This window comes from Cenococcum geophilum, assembly GCF_001692895.1.
Source record: "Cenococcum geophilum 1.58 unplaced genomic scaffold K441scaffold_60, whole genome shotgun sequence".
Classification (NCBI taxonomy): domain Eukaryota; kingdom Fungi; phylum Ascomycota; class Dothideomycetes; order Gloniales; family Gloniaceae; genus Cenococcum; species Cenococcum geophilum.
The window spans coordinates 669,551-693,687 of record NW_027137618.1 but is presented as its reverse complement, the minus strand read 5'-3'; the positions used below and the strand labels follow the sequence as shown (position 1 = coordinate 693,687).

Here is a 24,137-nt window from a genome sequence, read left to right as displayed (position 1 = left end):
AGTATTAGTTACATAGGGTAACTTACCAATAACGACTACTCGAGTAGGTTATAGTAATGTTGGTTAATAAAGCTTATTAATGGAATAAGGAAGGGCAAGGAGCTTAAGACTCCTCACCACGCTAGTGCCGCGGCGACACGTGACGACCGCTTGCCTCATTCCCGACAATAGTTAATTAGTTAAAATACTTTAATTAATATATAAAGCTATAACTCTAAGGGATCTATTACTTATTAATTCTTAATAGATATAAGAGCTACGTATTAATATAGTTCGCTAAGTATTATAAGACTTATAAGATTATCCCTCTCTATTTACCGCCTTATTTAATATACCTACTTTAACCCCTAAATATTAGTATATTTAGTCCTTTAGTAAGAGCTTATAAAAAGTATCTTTATAACTTTACCTTTTATAAAGCTGTTAATATTACTAAGCTATATAATATAAAGCTATATTACCTACTAATATAGTAAGTATATAGCGAGTAATAGGCCTTCTACTATTTAATCCTTTAGTTATTTTATAGAAGATTTAGCTAACAGCTTAGCTAATAACTTAGCCTCCTTATATAAGCTTTACGGATAAGAATGGCCATTAATTTAATATACCTATGTCTCCTTTTATAGAGGAGAAACTTATAGCTATATTTAGGCAGCTTTTATAAGGTATATTACTCTTTTATTCTAAAGTTATATATAATATTTACGCGTAAGAGGCCAGCAAAGACAATAGTAAGAAAGAGAAAGGAGCTAAAGTAGTGCATAAAAGAACGCCGGGAAACCATCTACCGCAATACAATACTGGTTAGATTAACGCTGGAAAGGCGTATAGGAGTCAAAGGTACAGAGGCTAACTCAGGCAAGAGAAACCCAAGCCGTAGCATAGTTAACACTATAGGGGGTAAACACTTAAGGGCTCTAAGAAGGCCTAATAAAGGCAGAAAATATAATAGTAATACTCTTAAGAACAGGGATAATAGGACTAAAAGACTGGCTCTACTAGGTAGGTGTCCTAGTAGGTAGCCTAAGATATAAATATAGCTAGCTAAGACAGATACTAAAACACGTAATACTATTATGCCCCCTATACACCAACTAAGAAGTAATACTCTTAATAGCTAGCATAGAGAACTATAATACACTACTCTTAATATAAAAAGATCTTAAGGCGGTTACCTAGTGGCTTATTAGCCAAAATATGCTAGACTAGTTTTAGGTTATAAAGGAAATAGTAATAAAAGGCAAAGGGGCGAGTAATAGGCGCCCCCTGATAACTCTATAGTAGTAGAGTAAAGTTTACAATACTAGCGCATCCGTAGGCTTATTACGGCAGCAGTGGTTTCTAAAAAGGTTAAAAAGTAAGGTAGTAAAGCATCATAGGCGACTTATAGGCGCTAAGTAGGCGAGTCCCAAAAGGCGGGGAGATGGATTACGGGGTTTTCTTAAGCAGAGTTTTCTCCCTATATGTAAATAAGGAGTAGTCCGCGTGGGCCTAATAGGGATCCGAATCGGACGTTAAGCAATAAATAATAATAATATATATAATATTTAGCAGTTTACCTTAAGTACGGTAGCTAATAATATAATCCTTAAGCGAATAAATTAAGAGCTTCTTAAAAAGTAAAAGAAGCAGCGTTATAGTAATATAAAAGCTATATATAGGAAGGCGCGAGTTCTATCTATAGCTAAGGCTTAAAAGAAGAATAAGGAAAAGCTTTAAAAAGAATAAGAAGAGGCTACAGCAAAGGAAAGGAGGGCTATATTATAAGAAGTTATTACCTTTATAAAGAAGGTTTAGAAGGAACTACTAATAGATTATAGTATATTTATGTAAGAGGGTAGATTTGGGTTGTTGATTTTAATATCAAATTGATATTTAATTTTGGCGAGAGTCCGTGCACTGTCTCAAATGGGTGGCTGTCTCGTCTGGGTGGCTAACCCCGTTATAAGTTTGGCCTAAACTGAAGAAAAAAGAACTCCTTCGTATTTAGTGGCTACCCCCACTGAGTATCTTTATGCTCAACGCAATCCGCCTGTTCTGTTGTTGGTTGCTAACAATCTCGCAGCCAGGCACGCACCAAAGCCACGAAGAGATCCAAAATACTGCATCAGTTTCTCGAATCATCATTCCGTCGAAAATGCCAATATTCTTCGATTTCCCCAGAGAACTGCGCGATGCTATCTACAAAGTCATCCTGTTAACCCCACTCTCACCTCCGTTCTCACCAGAGGAATGCCGAACTGCTCGATCCCATTACAGCATTGGGCGCCCCAACGACAGCGCTAATATAGGCTACGAATGCGTCGGATACCTCCTTCCACGGATATCCAGTTCCGCTCTACTCCTCGTAAACCATCAAATCCATTCCGAGGTCCGCGAGATTCTCGACGGCCTTATCGCCCGCAAAGAACTCGTCTATAAACTAGACTGTATGGTCGAGAATGTGGGAAGACTGTATGCGACGCCGCTCTTGATCCCTGTTATAACGTCTTGGGTTAATAAGATTGAAATTGATATCCGCTTCTTCGGGGACTATCAGCTTCAGCGTGGCTGTGCCGCGCTGTGGCGCTTTAGCCTTGTCTGCTTTCTCAACAGGTTCTTGACACAAGGTCCGAATCTGTTCTTCCCGCCCAAGAATCCAGAGCAATCAAAGATCTATGTCAACACTATAGCACTCAACTTCCTAACCCTGCCGGAAGTCCCGGAGTGGATGAAATCGAGCACGTTGTTTGTACGTCCAGGCGAAGAGACCCTAGAGAAGCCTAAAGGCAGAGAAGCGGGACTGCGGATGGTGGAGAGAGAAATGCACGCCGTAATTGATCCACCGCCTATGATGCTAAGAGAAAATGGGATAATTTGTGAGCATGTATACTGCATCAAGTCGTTGGATGATGGGAAGACAAGAAGGGAATGGGATATGGTGGAAATCAAAAGTCGTAGTTCAGCAGCACCAGAGACTTTTCCACACAATTAAGGCTGCACAGAAGTTAGCTGTTGCCAATGTGCGAATAGAAGCTCGTCTTACCAAATTTTCCGAGCTCGAAGGCCATGAAGGCTCATCTGTGGACTTCTCTGCGGATGAGAAGATGTAGAATCGGCCATTGCGGCGCAGGACGGTACACATCTGCGCCATAGTCTTCTCATAAGTCACTGAATTTTTTGTAGAGAGTTTTGAGTAGCTTTCCAGAGTTTCCGTTTTCGGCCCGTAACAGCCTTGATACAGTAATTCGAGTCTCTGCACTTGTGCCGACACTGCTGCTGTGCTAATGGGACATTAGGTCGGTTATAGGCTCAGAACCTATATATATTAAAGGTGTATTATTAGTTTAAATAAGTATAGGGAGACTAAATAGTGTCTAATTAGCAGCGCTTAACTATTTTTAAAGGCCTTTGTATAGCCATACTTAAGCATCTCTATATAATAATTATATGCTCCTCTGTAATTGTGTGATCCGCTGCTTAATATATAAGCTTAAAAGCCTTTATTTAACTATATATAGCGACAGCTACGGTAAGGTCGTATTAAGGCCGCTAAGAATTTATCCAAACTATAACTAATATAGGTTAGCTACTTATACGCCAAGACTAACTAATATAATAGATAAATGGCAGGCGTAGGTTTGTATCCTACTAGCTTTAAATATAGCGGCAATATAAAGATATCTTTCTCCCCTATAACTGCTAATTAATATAGCCTATTATTGCAAAAATCTAGTCGCCTAGAAGGATAAGCGGTAATATATTATATTATGTTATAATATTTAATTACGCTATTGCGGCTCCCGTTAGGGTCTATATAGCGGGTCTATATAGGTATATATATATATATATATATATATATAAAAGGGGAACCGTATAGCTAGGGCTAGATAAAACCTCTCCTTCTTTTATTATACAGCCTATATAGCCTCTCTTCTAATTAGTAACTGCTAAGTATAAATAGATGTCTCTTTAAGGCGCTATAGAAAAGCTATCTTAATGCGTACTCCTAGGTCTATTCGGTAGGGTATATAGCTAGGGCCTAGGTTCTATTCCTGGCTGCTTTAGTTATTTAAGTAGGGCGTAGGCCGGTGGCCTATAAGGCTAGTAGTGGTATAGAAGGTTCCGTCGTTTACATTTACGTTAATATACACAGCTCTATAACTTGCTAAGTTTTACTAAGTTCTACTAGGATATTAACTTCTTTTGGATTCTACTAGGTTACTAAATTCTACCAAATTCTGTTAGGTTATTAAATTCCATCCAATTCTACTAGGTACTAATTCTACTAAATTCTACCAAATTCTACTAGGTTGCCAAAGTTCTGCTAAATTCTGTTAGGTTATCAAATTCTACTAAGTTACCAAAATTCTACTAAATTCTGTTAGGTTGCTAAAACTCTACTAAATTCTATTAGGTTGCTAAAACTCTACTAAGTTTTATTAGGTTGCTAAAGTTCTACTAACTTCTATTAGGTTACTAAATTCTACTAAATTCTGCTAGGTTAACGAGTTCTACTAAATTCTACTAGGTTACTAGAGTTCTATTAACTTTTACTAAGTTCTATTAACTTTTACTAAGTTACTATCTATAAAATTCTACTATATTCTATTATCCCTACAGTATTTATCCTTTACCTCTTAAAGCACTTCCTAGCTTTCTCTCTTTACCCTAGCTAGCTCTTTAGCAAATAAAAGGTATAGTAAGAGGTTTATCTATATAAACTATAGGGCCCTAGAACACCTAAAACAATAAAGACTAGAAGAGAAACAAGTCTATATCTTTATAGATAGCCAAGCGGCTATTAAGAGATTACAGCTTAATTCTCTTATAGGGGGGCAAGAACTAGTCTTTAAAATTACGCAAAGCTGTTCCTATTTAGCTAGTAAGGGGATCTCTATTAACTTCTACTGGGTTCCTAGCTATTTAGGAATCTATAGGAACGAAATAGCAGATAAGCTAGCAAAAAAGGGCCTTTCTAGAAGAAAACTACAATCTTCTTATACCTCCCTTAGCCCTATATAGGGAGAGCGGCAAGAGAAGAGATACTAGAACAGTGGAAAAAACAACTGGCAGCAGAATAAGAATAAAGGAAAACACTATACTAGGATCTGTAAAGGAAGCCATTCCTTTCTCTTAAAGCCCCTAAGGATAAATATCCTAAAAGGCTATTTTAAATCCTTTACTAAAGTCATAGGAGAGGATAAAGAAGGTAGATACTTTAGGGAATGTAGAGCACTACAAACCCCTAGACATCTACTACTAGACTGCAATCTATATAGGGAAGAAAGAAGAGAAATGCGAAAGAAACTAGGCTCTTCTCTCTCTCTAAAGAAGCTATTTTGTACANAAAAAGGAAGAGAGGCGCTNTTTCTATTTCTAAGTAGGANAGNNATAGCTACTAGAAAGTGGCTAATAACAGCAGGATCTATAGGAGGTAACTCCTACTAGGCTCCTAGAAAAGAGATATTAGTAAGCAAAAGGACAGAAATAAATTACAAAAGGACAGGGAAAGGCGTTAGGATTTCTTATTTTCTTATAGTTTTCTACCGTTTTCTCATTCCCTAGTAGTTGCTTATAACTTAGTATTTTACTAAGGAACTGTAAACCCCTAGTTTAGGGGCTTATAAACTACTAGGACATAGTTACTAGTACATATTAAGCTGCCCTAAGGGATTTATATATATAGGACTATAGCGCCATAGCCTAGAGGCTGCATGCGCAGTATTGTATGTAGTATAATACAATGGATATTAAAAAAAATCTATATAAACTAGTCCGCAACTACCTTAATAGCCTTTAGCTTAGTTAGGAGCTCTTTATATAAGAATATTCTAGTATAGTAATATATTTCCGCCTGGCTAGTAGTATACCTAGGGCAGAACACCACTATATATATTATTAATTATTAGCTATAGCCGCATAGGCAGGCTAAAGTTAGGTACCCTAGTACTTTTTAGTAATAAAGGTATTTATTAAGCCCTATATACTTAGTTCTAAGTAGTATATTAATTATACTCTTTACCTTTATAAGCCTTACGTGGCGTTTAAAGACTTCCTTATTCTATAGCTTGGCCTAAGCCGTTATATAGTAGGTAAGCGTACTTTAGTACTTTTCCTATTCCCTTTTCTACCGCTCCTTAAACGCCTCTTATACCCTAGACCTTCTACTTCTCTTATACTGCGCTTTAGGTAAGTCTATTAGCCGTATATCTATCCCTAAAATAGTAGCCACTATCCTCTTAAGCTTATCCCGTCTAGTAGGCCGTATTAGTGGCTTTATTTTAGGCCAGAGTTAGTAGGCTATTATAGCCCGTATAGTATTACACTCCCTTTTAATATACTCTCTTACTAGCCCTTTTAGCGTTCTCTTCGCGTAGGCTATAGCTAGCTCTTTAAGGTATATTTAAAGCGGCGGAAACCCCATCTCATACTTTAGTACTACTATTAGCGTTAATTTATACGCCCTTAAAATAATATAGAGGTATAGGTTCTATACTACGCCCAGCTAGCGCAGCTTAGTTTTACTTATTTCCTTAGGCTTTATCTACTCTGGTAGTAAGTAGTAAGTACTATATCCGTATAAGATTACCGGCCGGACTATAGCGGAGTATACTATCCGCGCCTTTTAGAAAGAGGCGCCCTATATAAAGGCCATAAGCTAGGTTAATGCAGCTATTTAGGTAATTGCCTCCGTCTTAATAATGTTAACATATGGTCCCTATTTAAGCTTTAAGTTAACCTATACCCCTAATACGGGTAGGTTACTAACTAGGCCTTCCGTAAAGCTATATATATTAACTATAGCCTTTATATTAAACTTCTTATGGCTCCTTATAAAATGGATAAAGTAGTACTTTTTAGGGGCAAATACTACCCTATACTGGCGTGCTTACGCCATACATACCTTATACGCCCTTTCTATATTTCTATAGTTTTCCTCTATAGTCTTACTATACATTAGTATATTAGAGTCGTTAACAAATCTAAATACTATAGTGGCTCCCCCTTATAGCTCTAGTAGGAGTATATAGGCAAAAAAGAGGAATAGGATTAGTAATAGCGCTAAGCCTTAGGGTATACCGGTATTCGTTTATATTATTTATACTATATATCCTCTAATTAGAGCCTCGTTGTTTAATCCTTAAGGAAGGACTTTATAAACTATCCTATTTAGTAGGGCACGGCTTAAGCCTTTATATTATAGATTTTTTTAATAAAAGACTTAGTTAAAGGCCCCGGAAATATTAAGGCTAAGTAATAAGGCTACTAGGTTTAGATTACTCCTCTACACCGTATATACCTATTAGGTTAGTAGCTCTAGTACTATCTATATTAAGTGCCCTAGTCTTACTCCTATTTAACTAGCCAGTAGTATACCTATCTCTATAATTTTAGACAGTTAGCTAGTTATTATTTTCTTAAGTAGCTTCCTAATAGTATTAAGCAGCGCAATTAGCTAGTAGGCCTTTACCGTAGTATAAAATAGCTTCTATAGTTTTTAGAGGACTACTATAATAGAGTTTTTAAACAGTTTTAGATAATATCTAATTACTATATAGCTACTAAAGAGTTTAGCTAGCACTAGGGCTAGCTACTCTCCATACGTCTTAAGAAATTAATTAGTAATCTTCTTTAAACCTAGGGCCTTATTAGGGGTAAGCTCCTTTAGAGCTATAATAATATCCTCCTCTTTAACTACTTCCTTTACTATTCGCGGCTCCGGGTATATAAACCCTAGTATATTATTAAGGTCCACCTCTATAGGCAGCAGGAAGAACTACTCTATAAGAATAGTGGCCTTCTCCTTATTATTATAGTATAGGGTCTCCTTTCCTAGTCTGCTAATAGGAGGAAACTATAGTAGGGCCTTTAGCTTCCTATCTACTATACGCGCCTATTTTACTATCCTCTACATCCCTTTAGGGTTATTTATTAACTTTTTAACGGTCCTCCTCTATAGCTTATTAGCCTTTTATTAGATTACCCTTTTCTTCTTATTTTATATAACTCTATAGTTAATTTAGTTAGGTATTAACTAAAAGACCTTTTACGCCTAAAAGGCCTACTAAGGAGCCAGTCCTAACGGTTAAAAGGATAACTCACGTAGGCCTATTTTTATTTTACTAACCTAATATAATACGCAGTAAGCTAGTTACTATAGGTAAGCTAAAGCTAATTAGTAAAGTCGTTATATATAGAGCTATAGGGGTTATCTGGAGCCTAAAGTTTAAGCTAGTTAAGGAAGATATTTTTATAAACGCTATATATACCCTAGATAGTACCCTTATCCATTATAGTACTAAACTACTAAAACTTAGTCTTCTTAGTATTAATATAGTGTATACTTAGCATTTAAGGGAAAAGATTACTTTTAGTAAAGACGCGCTCCACCCTATATAGATAAACTCCCTTTATTATACTGGCAATAAGATAATAGCTAATCTTTAGTATTAACTTGTTTCTAATAAAGCCAGGTAACCAGAAGATATTATTAAGTTATAGCGGTTTTATTAGATTGTGTATTAATTAGTATAGCCTAGAAAGAGGTAATTTAGGGTAAAATATAATAGCCGCGGTTGTTAATAAACGTATAATAGATGTATAACTAAGCAACTTATCGCGTTTTATGTCCTTAAAGTTTATATTATTAAATATAACCACTATTTATAGGTTATACGCCAGAGTTTTAAGATACCTCTATAAATTTTAGCCCCTAATTAGCCTAGGAGTTTATAGAAGTTTATAAAAGTTAATCTAATTAGCCTAGAAGTTAGCAGATATTTATAGGAGTTATTATTAAATAGAGATAAGATAGTTAATATACCTTTACCTCTTCCATAATACTACCTATAATATAATTTGCTAAATAATAACTATAATATATTCTAAAGCCCAATAACGTTTTAAATACCCTCCTTTTTATGCTAGAGCTTATAAGATAGATATCTATAAGTAAAATAAAGAAATTAGACTATGTTATGGAGTAAGTATAAGCGACGATAATATATAGTAAAGTAAATATTATTAAGCTATGTATATAAACTGTATAATAAGATTAAGACGTTATATAAGGAAAGAAGGTAGGAAAACGGGAAGAAAAGGCATATATTGTTAACTTAGTTGCTTAGTTAATATATATATATAGGGTAAAATAGGGTTTAGGTTATAGTCCTAGTAGAACTTAGTAAAATATAATAGAATGCCGTATATTACCGTTAAATTGCTATTTTACGGTTAGTCTTTAATTGCTAAGTTAGTAGAAATAGGTAGATGTATATAAGGTGTTACGGAAGTGTCCTATAATAGTACCCCCCCTTTAAACTTAAGCTTCTGCGAGATAGGGCTATAGTAGTTCTAGGTAGAGTTTATAAAAGTCTTCTATAGCTTATATAAGTCCTATAGAGTTAACAGGTTCCTATAAGGACTTAATAAAGCCTTTCTATTTTATAAGATATATATATTAGCGTTTCCGTTTATTATACTTAATATTATTAATTCTTTTAATAAAGTACTTATTCTTACTATCCACTTTAACTAGTAGGGGAAGGTCCTATATTTGTTTAGGTAGGGCGTTTAATATAGGGGTAATAGGGCGGAGGACTAATATGTAAAATATAGGGTGGATTTTAACTATATTAGGGAGCTTTAATCAGTAGAAGTAAGAGGAGATAACCTTTTTAACTTTATAAGGGCCAGCGCTCTTTTAATTAAGTTTCTTAGCAGGTCGTTTTGTATTTAGATTTCTTATATTTAGCTAAACAAAGTTACTAATTTAGTAGGCTGGTACTAAGGTTTATTTCTTATTTACTATGGCTTTATAGATAGATTAAGCCTATATTATTTCATTAGTAAGAAACTATTATAATTCCTCTATCTTTTCTATAAATTTATTTACTTCTATAATTTATAAAGCGTAATAAGCGGGGCAAGGGACGTTACTAAAGAGTTTAAAACCTATTTATAAATACTAGCTATAGTTAGCTAGGAATAGGGAGACCTTTATAGTTTCCAAAACAAAATTATTTATAATAAACTTTGTAAATATAAGCTAGTTAATCTAGTTATCTTAAAAGTATAACGTATATATCTAGATATACTATTCTATTATAGCGTTTATATATTCTATTCAACCGTCCGTTTCCGGGTAATATATAGTAAATAGTATTTCTTTAATACGGAGTTAGGTAATTAGTTCTTTTTAAAATATAGAGATAAACTAGCTATTTTTATCGGAGATAATTGTTTTAGGGAGTCCGTAGAGTTTTTATACGTAATCTAGAAACAGTTAGGCAATAGTAGGCGTTAATATATTAGGGTAGGCAATTAAGTACCTTATCTTAAATAGTCGGTCTATAACTTTAGTAATATAATCGGATGAGTCGGCTTTTATAATACTTATTCAGTTTAGGTTAAAGTGTTAAAGTACTAGCGTAGTAGTAAATATAACCTTTAGATAGGTAAAGGCTTTCTTATATTCCTTGTTAAAGATAAAGGCTTTATCCTTTTAGGTTAGAGCTATAAGGGGCAAAACTAGAGCGGAGAAGTTATTAATAAACTATTAGTAGAAATTGGCAAATCTTATAAAGGCTCTTATATCCTTAACGTTCTTATGTTCTTACTAGTTTATAATTACTTTAACTTTATTTAGGTACATTTATATACTATTTATAGAAATAAGGAATCTAAGGTATAAGACTTCTGTTTTATAAAACTCGTATTTATTTATATCTAATTATAGACTAGCTCCGTATAGGGCTTATAGGATAAGGTTAATATATTTCTAATGTTTAGTTAGGTTATTACTATATATTAGGATGTCGTTAATATAAGTAATATAGAAGATATCTAGGTAGGGACATAGGGTATTATTTATATAATATTAAAACGAGCTTAGGGTATTTATAAGGCTAAATAGCGTTACTAAGTATTTAAATAATCTATACCGAGTATAAAATACAGTAAGCTATTTATCTCCTTTTATAATACGGAGGCGGTTAAATATAAAGATAATATTAAGCTTTATATAGTAGCGAGCCTTACTTAATTAGTTTAGCGTTTCCTATATTAACGGGATCGGATATTAGTTCTTAACGGTAACGGCGTTAAGAGCTTAGTAGTTTATATAGAAGCGTAAACCGCCGCTAGGTTTCTTAATAAAGATTATTAATACGGCTATAGGCAATAAGCTTGCTTAAATAAATCCTTTACTTAGGTTCTTGTCTAAATACTTTTATAATACTTAGAGTTTATTTTAGGATATCCTATATAAGGGTCTAAATCTAGGCTGCTTTCCTTTTAAGTATAATCTTATAGTTATATAGTCGGTATTCTAGTAGCTTATCGGCTTCCTTTTATAAGAATACTTTTAGATAATTATGGTATTCTACTAGTACTTTTATAGCGGGGTTAGTGTGCTTCTTTAGTGCTAAGGCCTTCTTAATATTAGCTATTATAACGGCGAAGATTATATATTTAGGTTTCTTAGCAAGTTATGCTAGCGGAGTAGCTCTAATTATATGGATATTTAGGGTGCTAAGCTTGCTTAGATTGTCTATAGTTTCTTATTTAGGTTTAGGTTCTTTAAAAATCCTTTTTATAGTAGAATACTAGTCCTTTTAGTATTTTTTATATATTAAGCTTAGGCTTCTACTTAGCTTAGGGCAGTGTAGTAGTTAGAATTAGTTTATAGGGTTTAATGGAATTTTTAGATCCTTAATGGATATTAGTAGAAGTCTTATGTTAGTGGAATTTAGTGGAATTCTTAGCTTAATAGAATTAAGTGGATTTCTCGGGTTAGTGGAATCTAGTAGAATCCTTAGGCATAGGGTAGATATTAGTAGAAATCTTAGGCTAATAGATTTTAGTAGATTTCCTAAATTTTGGTTTAGGGTTAAGGTAGTAAGTTATAAAGCACTTCTACTTATAGCAGGAGGCGGTAAATTGAAGCTTAAGGTTGTCCTAATTAATAGTTACCTTATATAGCTTTATTTAGGGTTATTTAAGGATTACTAAGTAACCTAGGGTGGTAATAAAAAGTCTAATTAATTCTTTATATTTTAGGTATTGGAGTCTTAGGAATACTATATAGGTAATATATCCTAAGATGGTACGTTTACTATTAAATCTAAATACGTTAATATGCTAGTTAAGGGGGGTTAAGGTAAAACTATTATCTTACGCGAAGACCTTGTTAATAAATCCTATATTACTAACTCCTATATTAATTAGGACTTAAGCATTAACCTATTAATTATTCTGCTAAAGGCAATAGTTAATAGTTATGCTATAATCCTAAGAGTTAGAGTTTGTAATATCTAAAGCATTTAATAAAATCCTAAGGCGGAGCCGTTTTAGAGAGCGATTTAGCTTTAGGACCTTCCTTTTAGAGGCGATTAGGGCGGAGTTCTTATAGCATGTTGATTATAGCATTATCCCTATAAGTGGTGTTTATTAGACAAGTTAGAACTAAATAATAATTAGGGTTAGTGGATAGAGCTTAGTTAAGGCGATTGGTTGCTTATACTAATTATTAATTTATATATTTAAAATAACGGGACACTATCTATACTAGTTATTTATATATATATTTAGAGTAGCGGGATAGAGCAGTAACTTAAGATATAAGTATTGCTTCCGCACTTAAAACAAAGGCTCTATTTAATACGTCGTTTACGTTTAACAAATCCTTTTAAGGCGTAAGAGAGGGTTCCGGCGTTAATATCTATAGCGCTTAGGTCCTTATAGGTCCTAGGCGGCTAAGGGGTAGAGTATTAAGGTGTATATTTTAGGGCGAGGCGTAGTATATCGTTATATAAGCCATTAATAATATTAGTATAGGTGGTAAGGGTATTCGGCAGCTTAACTCCTATAAGGGAAGCCTTTAGTTTAGGGTTTAGAGACTCTACTAGGCGATTAATTAAGGCAGGTTCGTTTTATCTAATCTCTTTAGTATAGCGGTGGAATTTAGTAAAGTATAATGGGAAGCTCTTAGAGCCTTATATTATCTTATTTAGTTTTCTTTATACTATAGCAATTTAGTTAGGGTCGCTATAAGATACTTCTAGTATAGTAACTAGTTCTTTTATAGTGCTTGGCTAAAACGGGTATATAGTTTCTGCGGCGTCTTTTATTAGGCGGCTTATAGTATAATATAACTAGCTATTAGGAGTTAGGTAGCGATTAATATTACTATTTAGCTTATTCTTGAGTTAGTTAAGGAAAAAGTATAGTTTATTCATTTTACCTAAATAGGCGGGAGGGTTAGGGAGATATTTGGTTAACCTCTTTTAAGGGGTACTAGTTAGTAAATTTAGGGTTAAAAAGCTAGTTTTAGACACGTTTTCTCTACCTAGTGTTTATAGGTTAATACCAGTGGCGGTAAGTAGGGGTAATAGTAGGGTAGACAGTAGGTTTCGGCGGATCTCTTTAATTTCTTTTTTTAGAGATTTAATTAACTTATAATATCGGGCTTTTTAATAGGTAAGGTTGTCCGTAAAAGCTTATTATAGAGTCTCTATTTATTTGGTAAATATAATATATAGGTCTTTTACAAATATAGGGGCTTCTGGGTTATTTTATATGCTAATTAGGGCAGTATATAATATAGGTTTAATGTAATATAGTGTTACAGAGTAAGTATAAGCGACGATAATATATAGCAAAGTAGATATTATTAAGCTATATATATAAACTGTGTAATAAGATTAAGACGTTATATAAGGAAAGAAGGTAGGAAACCGGGCAGAAAAGGTATATATTATTGACTTAGTCGCTTAGTTAATACGTACATAGGGCAGAATAGGGTTTAGGTCGTAGTCCTAGCAGAACTTAGTAAAATTTAGTAGAACTTGGTAGAATATAGTAAAATGCCATATATTACCGTTAGATTACTATTAAATTGCTATTAAATTGCCATTTCGCGATTAGTCTTTAATTGCTAAGTTAGTAGAAATAGGTAGACGTATATAAGGTATTACGGGGGTATCCTATAATAGACCGCTTCTTTACTCTAAAAGTATAAATTATGCTAGTAATAGTATATACCTACTTAACTAAAATATCCTAAGCCCTCGCCTTCTAACCTCCTACTAGATAACTTACTTTATATACGCGCTAGTTACTAAGCAGCTATAGTAAATATTGGTATGACTTTTATAACGTATAGAATATATATATCACAATGATATATACTATACGGTGTTGTAAATAGATAATTAATTCTCTAAGATCTACGCGTCGCAAGAGATAAGGCTTGTTACGTATTCTCCTATAACCTCTGTTAACTAATTATAATTTTCTATACCTAGTATGGAAAATCGCTATTAGCTCGCTTACCACTAGCGCCTTAGCCGCCCTTACGATGTATTTAACACTTCTAGCTATACTAGGAATACTTTAGAAAACATAAAGATCTAATATCCTATAACTATGCAATTTAAAAATCTATATACGCACTTCTCCTTCCTTCCTTCCTTGCTGCTATAGTATAGGTTATAATAGTACTAGGTAGTGTTACAGGTACAGGCAAATTGCTATAGGTTGCCGCAGATTGCCGTAGATTGCGGTTACGTGACATAGAGATTATATATACCCTCTTTGCTATATTTATACGTTAATTAACTAGGTTACTAATATAGTGCGTTTTACCCATTCTACTATCTTTAACTCGATTCGGTTTATATCGATAAGTTGCTTAAGGGCTAATAATAGTTTACTTTTAGTTATAGCGTCCGTAGGGTTACTATCTCCATTAATCTATTTAACTTCCGCTATTTCGCGTCTTTTATATAACTAGCGTAGGCATATAATATTAATTATAAGTCTCTTCTCTTATATAGTTCCTAGTTTAATAAGGCATTTATAAATTAACTTAGAATTAGTGCAAAGAATAAGCGGAAGGCTAATATTAAAACTATAGGCTATAGTATATAATTCGGAGGCTAGTACGCTTTTAGTAATTCTCTTACACTTAACTAAGGACCAGTAAATAATATTCGCCTTATTTAATAAGTCTGCTAGTACTAGAATATATCCAATCTATAATAAGAGGTCTTTATTATTTGTAAATAAGGAATTAGTAAATATAAGTAGTTAAAGTATCTTTATATTAAGCTTAATAAAGCCTAAGCCTTTTATTAAGTTCTTAATTTACCACTAAATTCTCTTATTAAGTAGTTTTGCGTCTTTCTTATTAGGGTTAATTACCTAGGCAGCGTAGGATAAATTAAAAGAAGATTTAGGCTGGTATATGGACGTAATATAAGCTTCTCTTGCTTATTGGGCGATATATTAGTTCTTAGGTATAAGTGCTGTACAAATAGTACCTTTAGAACTAGTTATTATAGTAGCTTCCTTAATATTAATAAGGGTTAAGTTCTAGCATTGGCGCTCTTGTGTAAACGTAATTATATAATCCTATTATTAGACAATGCCTCCGTTAAACTTAATTGGGTATTCCAGTATAAGTTGCTCGCGTTCTTTAGTTAGGAACTTAGCTTTCTTAATCTTCTCTTATTCCGAAGCTGCAAAAACTAAGTTAGCTAGTAGGAGGGTATTATTAGTCTATAAACCAACTATTCCGAAACTTATAGGGTTATTAAGGTAAAGTAGGCAGGGGTTATAAGTGGATTGGCTTATGTTTAGTTCTTTAATATAGTGGTTATAGTAAGTTTTAAACTAATAATTACCTACCTGTTACGGAAGTGGGCACGAGCTGGAATACAATGTACTAAACAGGGTAGTAATTGAAGAAGGCTACGTACGCGTAACTATGCGTGGTTGATACAAAGACATTTGGATGCAGAACAGAATAGGTTAGGTACGGGTATAAATAGGGGTTGTAGGGGAACGTGCGTAGGTGTCTCGGGACGAACGTGAGCACGGGTCAAGAACGTCAAAGCGCGCAGAGACGTGAGAACGTGAGTCCCGTGACACTACCTTAGGAATGCCGTATAAAGGTCTAACGACCTTTATAATTGTGCCTTATAAGACTTTAAATGCTATACTAAGTTTAAGAGGTGCTTTAATATAAAAGTCTTGGTTTAGTTTTATAGTTAATTATATATAGGCCTATAAAATATCTCGTAAGTAAAGGTATGTACCATCGTTCTAAGTTATAGCTATAATGTAAAAAATAAGGCGTTGGCTAACTTGTTAAATTATAGGTAATTAGATTAGTATAAGGTCTTTCTCTAGGTCGTTATAGGCCTATATAACTAGTCTTAACTTCTTAAAGGCTTTATTAGTGCTAGGGTTCTTAATCTTATTAATAAATTTAGAGTTAAATACTCTATTACCTTATGGTATATCCTTAGGGTTAACTAATTTAAAGACTCCTTTCTTAAGCAATCCCTTAATCTCCTTTTGGCGTAATGCTATAAACTAATTAGGATTTATAAGTTAATTATTATCTTTATCCTATAGATAAATTGAGATATTCGCAGTATTTGCTTTAATAGGGTATTTATATAGTCTACCTCTTTCGCGTTTAATAGGTTAAGGTCCAGGCTTAGTTTAAGGTTAAGGTAGTTTAATATTATTATCTTCTAGTTGCGTATCTTTTGTAATTTTAAGGTCTACTATATATAGTTTTATAACTATACTATGGAAGTTAATAGGTTTGTAGGGAAGTTATATAGTATAGGTCTTGTTTTTAATGCTAAGCAGGTTATACGGACTAGACTAGTAGCTAGGTTGGCCTATAGGTCCTTCTCTCTATACTAATATAGGTAAGTTAAGTGGTAGGTTATAAATCGCGGTTGTCTTAGGTCCGTTGCGCATATTAAGGGTATCTACTACTTAGCGCTTAGCTCTAAGCTTCTTAACTTCTTCTATAGCCTTTTTAAGAGCTACTACTCGTTTTATAACCGTAGGATTAGGTGCGTTAGATTTTACTATATATAGGTAAGCTCTAAATACTAATAAGGTAGCTATAAGACTATTAGGGCCTACGGAGTTATTAATTGCTTTAAAAGCCATTTATAAAGCTATGTCTTTATTAATATCTAGTAGTTCCGCAATAATGATGTGGTATATGCGACGGAGGGGGCTATAGTAACGTTCTACTATTCTAACTAAATTGTGGGCTTTAACAGGTACGCCTTTTGTAACTATTTTGAGTATTATAGCGTATTATTTAAATCATTTACTTATAAAGTTCTTGCCTATATTATATATAATAATATTAGGGGGTCCTAGGTATGTATTAATCCAGTATATTTATAGTATATCCTATATATACTTGGCGCTAATACTTTACAGCTATCTACTAGCTTAAAATTATATTCCTTTATTAATAATATGCAGTAGAGGTATGCTATTAATATATATAATATTAACCACGATTAAGTAGTTAAAATTAATATTATTATGTAAGGTAAATCTAAATCTACTAGGCGACTTTCTATGTTTTTAATAATGATGGTAGTAACGTGTAAGGTGGTCTAAAGTTTTGCTATTAATGTCGTGCCCTAAGCGTTTAAGTATTCGTATAAGACGCTTAACTAAAGGGTGGCCAAAGCGACGATACAGTTGTTTTAATTTAATGTTAGTTAAGTAGCAAGGGTTTTAATTAAATAATATAATTAAGTAGTTGTATAGGGATATATTTTAAAGGAGGAATAGATAGCCAAAGTAATATATAACTAGTACTTCGCTCTAAGGGGTAATTAGTATATTTTTTAGGTTATTAAAGTATACTTATAGTTAATCTATGTTTGCTAGGCAGAGGTATTAACTTTAATAATATGAAACTCAATTATACTAATTAGGGTAGTTACTTTGGTTAATCTAATTAATAAGGTTAATCCGATGCCGAATTATATATTAACTATGCCTTATATAGTGGTATTAAGTCTTTAAAATGCTAGGAATTGGCTATATCCTACTATAGATTATTTAGATGCTCCTATATTAATCATTATACCTATAAAGTAGTCTATAGTATAGCAGGACGTAAATATGGTTATATTATAGGTAAAGAGGTCCTAGTTAGTTATAAGAGGTATTATATCATCTATAGTTATAACTAAATAGCTAAAGGCTTTATTAGCTAGGGTAGCAGCTATAAAAGTTGCTTTATACTATTCTACTTAGCTAAAAGAGGTATAGAAGTGGTTAATGTCTAGTTAAGAGTTCTTGTTGGTTGCCTTATAATTTATATTAATAGTTAATACTTAGAAAGCTTTCTTAAGCTCTTCTTCTAAGTTAATATTGTTATCCTTATAGTCTATAATATATTAATTAAGTCGTTTATTAAATTAATTATCGAATTTACTAAACTTATCTCTATTAGCGGTTCTAAACTTAGCTTTAGACTCTTCTTAATCTTTTTAGGTATAGTTCTATAATTAGTAGCCTTCCTTATTATATATAAAGCAATATAGTTTATAACGTGGAGAGAAATAAGGGCGGGTGTGGTTGTATGTTACGGACGCTTTAAGTACAATGTTACGACTACTAGGAGAGGAGTTAGAAGAAGCTAGTTAGTTAATTTAAGCACGGTCTAGGATAGAACCGGTAGAACTATATGATAAGGAATAGTAACTAAGGTTATATAACATGCTACGTATTAAATAAAAGGGATGAGAGGAACTTATGTACCTTACGTATAAGACGTACATTACGTATAAGAAGGATTTTATAGGAGTACGGTTATATATTTAAGGACCCTTAATCCCTACCTAGATAGTTCCTTCCTTATAGTAATTCTTAAAATATAATTAGAGTTAATCTATTAGGCAACCACTCCACTAGTTATTATTACGTTGTTAACTTTTATACTTGCATTTCCTATATACCTAGCCTAATAACAAGCCCACCGTAGTTCCTGCTATAAGGTTCCGTTATATAATTACTACCTAGTTACGGTATTAATATAAGAAGTTAAACAATATACCACTAAAAGCAGCCACTATAATGCCATTAACGGCGGCAACTACTTTAAGGTTAGGTAACGACACTAGTATAGCAGATACTAACTTATAGCAACCTATAACGGTCGGATAACTATAAGAGATAGTTAACTAGTTAACAGAAAATAATGCGATATTAGAAAATAGGATTAATGGGATAGGCGTAGTAAAGGTTAAGTTACTATCAATTAAAAGATACTTAGGAGAGAGATTAAAGCTTAAAGGATTCCTTATATAAATACACTTTAAGGTAGCATAGGAAGGAGTAAAGCTGGCAATATTTATGGATTAAATAGCCTATGCAGGACTATTCTTAACAGGAAGAGCACTTAAATAGTTTAAGTTTTACCTTATAGAGATATAAGCGAACGGTATAATAACTACTAACTAAGAGGTACGGTTTATATTCTTAAGCCAGAATGGATTTATAGAACGACTTACGCAAATATTTAGAGACCTAGAGGCAATAACTATAGCGGAAAAAAAACTCTAAGATATTACATAATAAACCTTAGTAATTAAGTATATAACGTAGTTCTAGACATTAGCAATATAAGTAGAATAAAATAATAGGGCGCTTATAGCATAGTATAAATAAGGACTTAAGGCTAAAGTCTAGGACGTGATTATTTTAATAGAAGATACGGATACCCTAAGGGAACTAATAGATTAGGCGATTAAGATTAACAATTAGATCTACTAAAGGGAATAGGCTAAAAAAGGCTAGGATAGAGTTCTATAGTTATATAAGGCGCAAAGTACGTAACGACTAAAGCTAAGTTAGAAACCGTGGTATAGCGTAAAGCTAATAAACCTAAGTAGTACTAGAGAAGCCTATAAGAGATAAAGTAAGAAACCGTAAAAACCTAGAGGTTAAGGATCTAGTAATTATAGGATTAAGGAGTAGAGGCCAAACTAGGGATCTTAGCAGTAAAAGACATTTAGGCGGACTCTATAGCAAGAAAAATAGTTTAAAGAGGGAGCTTATATAAATTGCAGAAAATAGGGTTATTATATTAGAGACTGTAGAAGTAGTTAGAGTTACTATATAGTAAAAGGAACGAGACTAGCAGACGATATATACGTATAGAGGGATAATAATATGCTACAAGAAACAAAGGAATGTTTAATTAAAAGTTTTGCATTTTGTTATAATAACGTATACCGAATTTATAAGGACGCTAAGTATAGCGTAAGCTATTAGCTATAGGAGCTAGCACCTATAGGATATAGAGGAACTAATAAACTAGTTCGCAGATCGGATATTAAGGATAACAATTTCGACGTAGGCGAAACATTTTATAACAATAAGGCAATAAAGGCGGCTTACTAGGGGCGCGTAAACCTTAGAGATATTATACTAAAGGTAGAGGATAATTCCACTACAGAATAGGGAACATTAGTAGGGATCAAAACCCTACTAGATACAATGTCTATCGCTTTATAAGACGTAAGAAAAGTAGGATAGTAAGCCACTTTGGCACTCAATAAAGGTAAAAGGCCACAAGCTTAAGATTCTTAAGACAAGATATAAGATAACTAAGATTCTTAAGATAAAATAAGGCAAGCTTAAAGACCTATAACGGACGATAACCGATAGAGTAGAGCAATAGCTCAGTTTAGTGATATACAAATGAGCTTAGGACGAAGTTTCCTATAGGCATAAGACTCTTAAGATAAGATAAGTAAGATTTAAGATTTTTAAGACGAGATGAGAACACTAAGTAAGCCTAGTTAGACTAAGGCAGGAGCTAAGCTTAAGTTAGAAGCAAGCTTAGGATTAAAGAATCTAAGGGATTAAGAATTTGGAGTATAAATTAGGACACCTATAAGTAAGAAGTAAGGAGCTTTCTTATAGATTAGAGAATCTATAGCATAAATAGTAATTAGACTAGGAGACAAATATATAGACCTAGAAGACTTACTAGTAGAATACAGTATTCGGATTAAAGATTGAAAAGTTAATACTAGGATTAAGAAGTAAGAGAACTTTAAGAATTAAAGCGCGAGACGCAAACCAAAAGAAACTATAAAAGAATTTAGGTAAAGAATCATCGTATAGCAAGAATAGAAACTAGATAAGAGATCTAGCATATTGGGATGTATAAGGGATAGAGTACTAGTATAAAGAATTACTAATAGGCCTAGGGTAGGCACACTAAAAGCTAAGTAGCTTATTAAACTGGAAAACGAAGAGGACCTAGGGATCCTAACTAAGTTTAAAGAACGACACAGTAATAAGAAGATACTTCCTTACGAATAAGCCGTATATACTCTAGTAGCTATACTAAAGGTGGTATAGGCAAAGGCACAATAATAAGTAGGAAGATTTTTATATATAGTTAGATGAATAAGTTATCTAAAACCACCCGATTATAGAGAAGGCTATAACGCATATTAAAGGAGCCTTAATTATAACGTTAAAGGATCTAAAGAAATAATTAGAGGACTAGAGAAGTAAGAGATATATTTTAGTACCTATGAATAAAGTCGCAACGTTTAGATTAGTATAATAGAGATTTAAACTTAAAGACGAAGACGAGCTAAGAGTTAACCTAAAGCACTTAGTACACTATATATTATTATAGATCGCGTATATAGACGATATATGCGAGATACATAAGAATCCGAAAGAAAAGAATTGGAAATACCCTATAAGAATATACTAAATAATAGATAAACGATAGTATAGGAATGCCAAATATATACATAGATAGCATCTAGTAGAGGTTTAAGAGGAAGGAAGTTTAGTACTTTAACTAGGAAGATTCCTTATAGAAGAATGCTTAGACGGATAATAGTGGTAGGAATACTTAGAAAACATATATCTATAGTATATTAAAGATAAAAAGCAAACTAGGTATTAGCCGAAGAATAAGCTAAGTATATAAGGATTAAGTAGTTAATAGTTAGGAAAAGTAGAGGCCTATAGGACCAGAGGGAGCTAGTAATAGAGCCTTAGACCCTTAAAGGAATTTAAGGACAATACCTAAATTTATAAGTTAAATAGTAAGATTAGCAGTTTAAAGCGCTAATAGATAGTGGAGTAATAAGGAACTATATCTTACTAGCAGTAGTTAAAAAAAATAGGACTACCTTATAGATAGAAGGAGTAACCTTATCTATTAGTTATAATTTTAGGAGATCTAATAGCCTACGGAGGAGGGATTATTAATCTTAAAACAGGACCTATTTAGATAACTATTAAAGGGAGACAAATTAAGATGTCTTTTAATATCCTACTATTAGGACGGGACGAGGCAGTATTAGGTATGCCTTAGTTATAGGAATATAATCTAAAAATTAATTAGATTATAGGTTAGGTCAATATTAGGAATACTTAACGCCGCTAGATGCGATAATAAGCTAAGTTAGTATAATACTAAGTAGGGGCGACCTATAAAGAAATAGAAAAAGGACTAAGTTACGTATTAAAGAGATACTATAAATATAGTAAGAAACTATGGTTACTAGAAAGTAAAAAGCTGTTAGAGTATATAGTATAGGACTATAAGATAGAATTAGAACTAAGAATAAATCTAAGGTTCTTTCCAATCTATAAGCTTACTAAAGAAAAAGGTAGAGTACTAAAAGAGTTTATCTAGAAAAACCTACAAAAGGGATATATTAGACTATTGTAGTTATTAGCAGGATATCTAGTACTATTTATACTAAAAAAGAATAGTAAACTAAGGCTGTATATTAACTATAGATAGTTAAACAGCATTACTAGGAAGGATAGGTATCCTTTACCCTTAATTAGCGAAATCTAAGATAGGATAGGTAATGCGCAAATCTTTATAAAGATAGATCTAAGATAGGCGTACTATTAGATTAGGATTAAGGAAGGCGACAAATAGAAAGCAGCCTTTAGGTTAAAGGAAGGACTATATAAGCTATTAGTTATACAATTTAGGCTTATAAACGCACTAGTAATATTCTAAAAGCGTATTAATAATATATTAAGAGAATACTTAGATAAGTTTATTATAGTATACCCCAATAATATTATTATCTACTTAATAACTAAGGAAGAATATAAGGAATACATTAAATAGGTCTTAAAGAGACTATAATAAGAACAGACACTAGTAGTAATTAAAAAATGCGAGTTCTTCACTAGGAAGACCAATTTTATTAGATTTATTATTAAACTAGGCTAACTTAGTATAGATCTAAAGAAGATTAAGGCTATAGTAAATTAGTAAGAACTAGAGAACATTATATAGTTAAGATTATTCTTAGGGTTTTATAATTACTGTAGAAGGTTTATAGTATAATAGTTAAAGGATATTAAGCTATTTACGCAATTAATAAAGAAAGAAGAACTATAGGTATAGGGAGAGGAATAAAGGGAACTCTTTAAGAAAGTTAAAGAGTTATTTACCTAAGAGCTAGTTCTTAAGATCTATTAACTAGGTCTAGAGATAGTTATAGAAATAGATATATTAGACTATGTATTAGGGGTATACTTTATATAAAGGTATTAAAATAGATAGCACCTAGTGGCATATTATAGTCGGAAGATAATACTACTAGAGTTAAACTATAACATCTATAATAAGGAGTTATTAGGTATAGTTATAGTATTAAAGAAATAGAGAGTATTCTTATAAAGTACGGAAAAACTATTTATAGTTAAAACGGATTATAAGAACCTAATAGGATTCCTAATAATAAAGGAACTTAACTAAAAATAGGTTAGATGGGCAGAGATGCTTATAGAATACTATTTTAAGATTTAGTATACTAAGGGTACAGACAATATAAGGGCAGACGCTCTAAGTTAAAAGGCTAAACTATAAAATAACGAAAAGCTATTAGGGGCTTTACTGTAAAAGGATATAGACGGATTAATTAGGTATAATTATCTAAAGATTATAGTAACTTAGGAAAATAAGAAACTAGAAAAAGTCTATAAGATACTAAAAAGCTTTTAGGTATAGAAAATTCTAAAAGCATAGCTAGAAGATCTATAGATAGATATATATAAGAACTAAGAAGTAAAGTATATCCTAAGAAGTATAGCAGAGCAATTTATAAAGGACTTTTATAAGGGATTAACTTAGGGATATAATAGAGCCAGAGGCTTAATATTAAGACTTTAAAAGGAATATATTATTGACGGAATCTAGGGCTTAGCGCGAAAAGTTATAAAGGAATATTTAGATTGCTAGAGGAATAAACTAATAAGGTATAAGCTATATAGAGGGCTATAACCTATTAAAACACCAGAGAGAC

General features: G+C 32.7%; 1 protein-coding gene across 1 annotated transcript; it reads left to right on the top strand.

Annotated features, from left to right (window-relative positions):
- Positions 1 to 1,957: 1,957 nt before the first annotated feature.
- K441DRAFT_668158 (uncharacterized protein) lies at positions 1,958 to 3,373 on the top strand. Its single transcript, XM_067649953.1, has one exon. It carries the CDS (start codon positions 2,141 to 2,143, stop codon positions 2,975 to 2,977), a length of 837 nt encoding a protein of 278 aa, XP_067498629.1. The 5' UTR covers positions 1,958 to 2,140; the 3' UTR covers positions 2,978 to 3,373.
- Positions 3,374 to 24,137: the final 20,764 nt, after the last annotated feature.

Coding starts and splice junctions, on each gene's coding strand:
- K441DRAFT_668158 (XM_067649953.1), top strand. CDS start 2,141: ATGCCAATATTCTTCGATTTCCCCAGAGAACTGCGCGATGCTATCTAC.